Source organism: Macadamia integrifolia, chromosome 1 (assembly GCF_013358625.1).
Source record: "Macadamia integrifolia cultivar HAES 741 chromosome 1, SCU_Mint_v3, whole genome shotgun sequence".
NCBI lineage: Eukaryota > Viridiplantae > Streptophyta > Magnoliopsida > Proteales > Proteaceae > Macadamia > Macadamia integrifolia.
Window position 1 is genome coordinate 15,301,001 of NC_056557.1, and position 8,061 is coordinate 15,309,061.

Sequence of the window (8,061 nt, forward strand, 5' to 3'; positions counted from 1 at the left end):
TCCAATTAGGATTAATATTGTCATTAACTGTTGTGTTAAAATGATTTTTAACTTTTGAAAATCTTTTTTTACCGGTGTTTTAAATAATTTTTCGGAATGATAAGATAAGGGATAATTAAAAGGTGTCAAGTTCTAAACACATCTATAAAGGTGTCATTTAGACAATTCCTTTAAGTAGTAAGCATTAATTCAAAGAGAAAGGGATAATTGTGAAGGAAGCGGTTTGAGATATAGAAGATTGTCACCTCATTAAGCATCATTAAAGCCTCAACTGAACGAATCAATGAGTGATAGGAAATAAAAACAAATATCTCCTAAACGAAAACTTTTGTCAAAAATCAAAGCCATCAAACTCCAAGACCTCTTTACCTTTTAGAATCCAAATAAATAAACAGTCACACCAGAAGTTAATGAAATGACCTTAAAATCAGATCAAATTTTATGATATATCTCATGAAATTAAAATGTCAATTGGCCACATTGTCACATACTCCCGACAAAACAAAATTCATAATTTCAAAATTGTATCAGCATCAACTAATCCCGATTTTGATTAATTTCAATACGATTTTTTCCCCCTTTGAAATCAGCAATGGATGCGCCATGCGCATACATCTACTTTTTAGCCATTTCTTACATTTTGAGGACTCGTTTGATTAGCAAGGAATTAATAGATTGGAAATGAACATTGAAGCAAAGTTCACAACTTTAGGCTGTGTTTGGTAGGTGTCAAAAGAAAAGAAAATAAAATAAAATTGTACAAAATTTGTAGAAATTCTCTCGGATCTGTATTTCTCCCCACGTTTGGAACGCATAAAGCCGACGGAAGATTCCAAATTTAAAATTTGATTTTTACATCGAATTGTAACGCCATTTTTTTATCGCCGTCAAGATAAAAATCTCGTCTACAAGATGAGATAACTCGGTTATGAGCGAGAAAACTTTGCTTCGATGAGTTTTCCCTCCCGTTGAAACTGTTGCAAGCCCTGTGGAGAAGATATGGAAGTTGTGGAAGGATCACTCATAACAGATGGTAGGGTAGCGACACAACTTCATGTGCTGGTGCCATAACCTATGAAGATGTTCGGATGACAGAGGTCCTCGACCTGGGATCGATATTGGCCGAGGCCAATCCAAGAGTGGTAGCTGGGAATGGGGATCGGATGATCCCATACGTAGAAAGGGATTAGAGCCCAGTTTGTAAAAATCCAAAATTGAACCTATTGACTTTACGTCTGTGGACTTGATTCCAGCTCAGCTTTGCTTGTCATGCACGACTCACGAGCATAGCTCAATTGCTCGAACGCATGCCGCGGTCGAATTTGGATCCTCTCGAGGCTACAACCCCATGTCACACGATCCATTTCCCTTCAGATTTAGGTTGGGACTTGGGAGGAAGGTTCCTCTATCTATTTACTTATAAATTACAGGAAAGACAAAAACTCACGCAGGCACACAGCACTCAGTCGATATAGGAAGAACCTTGCACGTTTCCTCTTCGATTCTCTCTCTCTCTCTCTGTCTCTCTCTCTCTCTTTCTTGGTTCTCCCATTCCGAAGAAATGGTGAAGCGTCCCGTAAAGTACTCTCTGGTAAATTCTCTCTCTCTCTTCTCTTTCTTTGGCTATGAGATTTTGTTTTTTAAAGATGAAAAATGAATGAGTGGATGATGAGTAGGTGGACGCGTTCACTGACACGGCGTACAAGGGAAACCCAGCGGCCGTGTGTTTGTTGGAAGAAGAAGAGCGCGATGAGCAGTGGATGCAATCTGTTGCCGCGGAGTTCAACCTTTCAGAAACTTGTTTCTTGACTCAGATTTCCTCTACTCACTCCAACGCTGATGCCCAATCTGTCCCCCCGCGGTTCCACCTCCGCTGGTTTACTCCTACCACTGAGGTTTGTTTTTTTCCTATGTTCTTCCTCTATTCTACCATCTATCGCCTATTCTAATCTCTAAGCCCTCACTTGTGACCGGAAATTAAAAAACAATACATTCAACTTTCAATTTTGCTTTTCCTGGGAATTTAGTACTCATTGAAGCACCGAGACTCGAGGTTTCGGTATTTTGAATATGATTTTTTTTTAGGCTGCGTTTGGTTGTTATCCAGAAAAACGTTTCTGATATTTTTTGGTTATATGGGAACAGAAAATGGAATAAGTTTTTGGTGTCAACTTGGTATTTTTTGATTTTTTTTCGGAAGGAAAAGAGCAAAAAATGCTAGAAACGCAAAATGATGGAACGACGAAACCTTGTTCCATCATTTCGGTTTCATTTCAAACACCAAAAAAAAAAAAAAAAAAAAAAAAAGAGGAAAAGTGAACTAGGGTAATCGGTAATCGTTCTTGAAACAGGTTCACCTACCATCATTTTTTGTTTTAAAACGACATTTCGACATAGAAATTGAATTTTTTATACGAAACATCGTTTTTGAAACTGAATGCCTATCAAACGCAGGCTAACTTTTTAATTAAAAAAGAGAAATATTTTCTGAAACTGTATAACTAACTAATGCAGCCCAGTTGTAAATAATCAATTATTTTTTTTTTCATTTTTATGGACAGGTGAAGCTTTGCGGTCATGCAACCTTGGCATCTGCCCATTTTCTCTTTACATCCAGGCTAGCAGCAACAACAAATGTCATCGAGTTCCTCACATTATCTGGAGTTCTGATTGCTAAAAAGGTTCCTACAGCAACAACAAATGTGGATGCATCACCAGAAGAGAACTTCTCTATAGAATTAGACTTCCCTACTTATCCTGTGCTTGAGTGTGAACATGCAGATATTCCATCATTTACTGAAACCCTCAATGGTGTTCACGTCGTCAGTATCAGTAAAACAGCTCAAACCAGTGATGCTGACCTCATGGTATTACTTATTTTATCTCAATATTCATTTATAATGACATTTGATTTTGGAGATGTTAGGATTCATCATTTGTATAGGTTTGAATCAGCATGCAAAAACAGTATGTATAGAACAACAATAGGAACCCATTTTTGATAGTGCAACGGTAAGGTTGTATTGGTGTACGATGTCTTGTATTCCTTCGCAGTTTAATCTAAAGAGTATTGGTACAAGTCCTCTGCCAAAATTGCAGTCCTATTTGCTGGCAAGTGGGCCATGGGGGTTGCAAGGGGGGCAAGAGGCCCCCTGCATAGCGTGGTTGTATGGGGGTGCCTCAAATTTTTTATTTGAGGATAGTTTTGTACTTTTTAATAGTAGGGTTTTTCGCTATATATTTGTAGAGAGAGTTACTTTCTCTGTAAGCAATTCTGAGAGGTAAGATGATGAGCGCTATAAACCTATTCTCCATTGATAGTGAAGCATAATCTCATCTCACTGAAGACGTAGGCAATCTTACCAAACCTTGTAAACCTGTGTGCATTGATTATTCTTGTTATTTCATTACCTTCTGCATTGCTTTTAGGGTTGCGTTTCTACAGGTTGCTCCATTTCGATCTAGTGTTTGTCAAATTGAATTGAAAAACAACCTCTCTATGAAGTGAGGGTAAGGTTACATACATTATGACCATCCCCAGACCCCGCAACATTGGGCAACGTCCCCTTATTATTGCATGTAATATGACATTATGGCCTCTAGGCACCACATGTTTGTTGGAAGCTATGTGGGTGCCTTCTTTTTGCTCAAATATAAGAATTTTTGGAATTTGTACTCACGGAGGGAACTTTGTTGCATTTTCTTAGGTGGTGCTCTCGTCAGGAAAGACTGTTGCAGATTTACAACCACAAATGGATGAGATAAAAAAATATCCTGGAAGAGGGGTCATTTTTACAGGGCCTGCTCCTGAGGGATCTGGCTTTGATTTCTTCAGTCGCTTTTTTTGTCCAAAATTGGGAGTTAATGAGGTAACTTCTTTGTTACTAATGAACATAAAATGGACTCCGTTTATTTTGTTGATCTTTCACATCTTCATCACATGTTTGGGTTTTTTTATATGATCTCTCTATGGTTATGATCTACACATTTAGTTGTTTAATTATATCAAACTTATGGAGGTTTTTAATATCCTTAATGGGTCTGGCTCATTTGAAATGGCTTACTCCATTTGTGTTCTAGGATCCTGTTACTGGAAGCATGCATTGTGCCTTAGTGCCCTATTGGAGCAAAAAGCTGGGAAAATGTGATCTTGTTGCACACCAGGTATCCTCTTTCACTCCCTCTCTTTCTATATATTACAGACACAAACAAATGTATGGGATTTCTGAATAATACAATTTATTTGGGTTAATTAGGTATCTCCAAGGGGTGGAGTACTGGAATTGCATTTAGATGAGGCAAACCAGAGAGTGCTGATTCGAGGCAAAGCTGTTGCTGTCATGGAAGGTTCCCTATTAGCCTAGCTTAAGAAATAAATTCCTCTTCCTTGGGGTTATATGTATACCGGTATTACGTGGAATTTTGAAACTATGTATTCTATTCTTGTGTTCCCTTAACTACTTTCTGTTGATTACCAAACCTTGTATTTTGCATTAATTGAAGGGAAAGTCCTACCCAGTTTAAAATCTAATGCTATTGGGTTCTCTCCTTTATTAATCTTCTTAGCTATACATATGTGCATTCATGTCTTTTAATTAGAAAGCATTAAATTAATTAAAGAGACGGGGAACAACAACGAACCCCAAGGGGTGTTGGATGCAGTTTCCAGCTTAGTATGGATTTACACGACACTTATTAGAAACTGACCTGGAGGAAACTCCATGATGAAGGCTCCGATGCCTAAGTCAGGTCTCAGATAGGTGAGAAAGGAAAGGAACGTAAAGTTCTGTGTGAGTTAAGAGTCTTATATCCTGCATATCCGTTACGTTCCCTTTTATATAGAGGTGGGTGCCTCCGTCCATTGGCTAACTGGTTGCTTTCCTTGTTGATGTGGACTTGCTTACTATTGGTAGATCAATCACCATCTAGGCTGAGGTGACTGATCTTATAACAGTTAATCTAATCATAGTCAATCCATAATAAAATAATCGTCTAACCCAACTCTGGTTAGGCTCGTTGGTTGTGTTCGAGTCTAGAAACAGTTACAGGTGTCACTATTCTATGATCAGGTGCATAATCCATATTGGTTGGTGTCATAATGACCTATTAGTTTGGGCCATGGTCTGGATGTTTGAGAATCAACAGGAGATTACTATTGATTGGTACTATAATGGTATATAAAAGGCATATAAGAGGGTAATGCAAAAAGTGTGTGGTTCCGAAATTGGCTCTTTATAGGACCACTCACATAGGATGTTTAGGGCCTGTTTGATAACAGTTCTGCCGTTTTTGTTTCAAGAAATGGTAGAAACAGAAATTCCCATTTCTGGAAACAGAAACGGATTTGAAGGTGTTTGACAAATCTTGTTTCTGGAAACGTTTCCTGTAGAAAATGGTGTTTGATAAAAGTTGTTTCTGAAAACGTTTCCCCTTTTTTTTTTTTTTTTTTTTTTATTTTTTGTCCCCATTAATCATGCTTAACCTAAGAACGTTAATTTCAAAAGATACACCTAACCCAACTAGATATTATACAGTGCAATTAGTCAAAATATAACAAATGTCTAACTTCAAGTTCAGCAGCTTGTCATGATCATCTAACTACCATATTTTTTAATGTCCAAATTCTTAACTGCATCCAGGATATCAGTATATATCCTACTCTTTTCCTCAGAAACATCCATCTCATTTTTCAATACTTTATATTACTCCTCTTCAACTTTGATTGCTCTTTCCAAGTACCCCTGCACAAACTCAAAGGATGATGATGATGGAGAAGAGTGGCCTTCAACCGTCGAATTGCTTGTTCCACATCCAAATGATCTTGCAGTTGATGAATTGCTGTCACTATAAATCCATCGAAAAAACTTGCACCCTCGATCTTGGGCCTGTAATTATCTTCAATTGAATTAGAACAATAATTTATAGAACATATATAATAGGTCGTTTAAAATATAAAAAATAGTTATACCCCAGTAGACTTAGGACAACACCAGAATCGACGATTAAAGTTCGTCGAGGTCTTCGCGATGCGTACCTTACACTGTCCTTTGTCACATTCACATAATCGGAATTCATCTACCCACATAACAAATTCATTGTGCCTTGGACATTTGAAATACGCTCTACCCCTATTAGGCCCTTGTTTTGTTGTGAATTTATCGCACAAATCATTACAGTATTCACATCTAGCCAGTATAGTGTCACTTGAAGACATCTGTAGAGCACAAATTATACTTATCAAATCAAAGTATCATGTATGACGATAAGTGGTACAAGTAAAGGCATCTCACAGTCACATTCAACAACACATATGATAGCACACCACCCATTATCAAGTATGTAACCACAATAAGCTGCATGTTACATTAATCAACAATTTTTACAAATGTATACTATGTCAAATCCCGACTATCATCGACAAAATTTACGATCCATCAAATGGAATCATAGCCATTCTCCTCGATCTAGCCAATTGATTAGCTATATTGAGGCGTACTAATGACATTTCTCTCGTCGAGCATCTCTGGGTCGTATCAGAAGTTGACGCATAGTACACCACAGGATCAGGATTCATAGGGTCATCAATAGCTTGTTCACTTTCAAGTTCATTAAATAACTGATCTTGAATTGTCTGTTCCTTGATGTGATTGTGGAGCCCACAACAGGCAACTATGATCTTTGTCTGATCTTCTATATTGTTAGCCTTCATACTCCTTAAAATATGGAATTTATTTTTCAAGACACAGAACGTTCTTTCAATAACATTTCGCAGTGATAAGTGTTTATGATTAAACAATTCCTTTGCTGTTCTAGGCCCAGGTCTACCGTCACCGTAATCCTGTAAGTGATACCTTTCTCCTTGGAATGGCACCAAATACCCCAGTTGATTTGCGTACCCCGAGTCAACCGCATAATACTTGCCTTGTATTAATTTAAAAATATGTACGGGATTAGATATGTACTCCATATCATACTTCTACAAAATAACAAACAGAAATTCATAATATATTAGTACTTGGTGGCGAATGAGGGAACCATAAAGTAACATCGTTCTTGCTTTTTCAAAAATCCGGGAGTCATGTGCACTACCTTCCCAACCCGCATACACAAACGTGAATCGCATGTCGAATGAACATGCACACATAACGTTCTGTGTGATCAGACCCTTCTGATTTTGATACCATGTTTCCTCCAACCTAGCTACGATGGCACTGATGTGGGTGCCATCAATAGGTCCAATGCAATCCTAGTTTTCAGTCCATATATGTTAGTCCAATATATCCACCTAAAGTGCATCGAAATTTCAGGAAAAACACAAGCATAAATTTGTTAAATCAAGATAGTAAGTTACTTTAAAATATGGATAGAACTTTAGATTGTGGGCAATCTCTGGCGGCACCACTTGGAAATTCGGAAGCCTAATTGTCTCATGCGACAGATGAAGCATAGCTTCTAATACCGTGTGAAAGACAACACTAATCGTCTGTCCCGACCTCTGAAATCTCCATTGTGTTTGTTTGTTACTCAATCTTTGGCCTACTACCATGAGAAACATTGCAAGCTGCTCATCTACTCGAATGTAACGGGTGTCTTCTAACCAACCTCTATGTACCATTCTATCTCGTAGATTGAGGAAGACATGTCTTTCAACTCTAAACTCGCGGTAGCATACATCTGCATGTCCTGCGAGAATCTCTACATCATTACAACACCAGTGTGACTACTATCATTCAGAGGTTCTCTTATCCTATATGTACTTAGCAGATTTTGGAATTGATATAATATAACTATGTCGTTGTCATCACTAGATGACCACTTGTCATTGGTTTCAGGGTCATTTGACATCCCTGTAATTATGACCAAATTCAGTATGCCACAATCTTAATTAAGCTATATGTACTATGACTAGTATTACTTGAAAAGAAAAATAAAATAAAATAACATCCTACAATACTAAAAGCCTAATAAGTCACACACTTTACCTTTCCTGTATATATGCGAACATATAAATATTAACATGCAATAAGTAGTTACATGATATCAACAAACAAACATGGAAAA

General features: G+C 37.5%; 1 protein-coding gene across 1 annotated transcript; it reads left to right on the plus strand.

Moving 5' to 3' along the window:
• The first annotated feature begins 420 nt into the window (after positions 1 to 420).
• LOC122083178 (uncharacterized isomerase BH0283-like) lies at positions 421 to 4,557 on the plus strand. The gene is made up of 6 exons (XM_042650890.1): positions 421 to 1,591; positions 1,677 to 1,895; positions 2,562 to 2,867; positions 3,708 to 3,869; positions 4,081 to 4,164; positions 4,257 to 4,557. Exons 1-6 carry the CDS (start codon positions 1,562 to 1,564, stop codon positions 4,362 to 4,364), a joined length of 909 nt encoding a protein of 302 aa, XP_042506824.1. The 5' UTR covers positions 421 to 1,561; the 3' UTR covers positions 4,365 to 4,557.
• Positions 4,558 to 8,061: the final 3,504 nt, after the last annotated feature.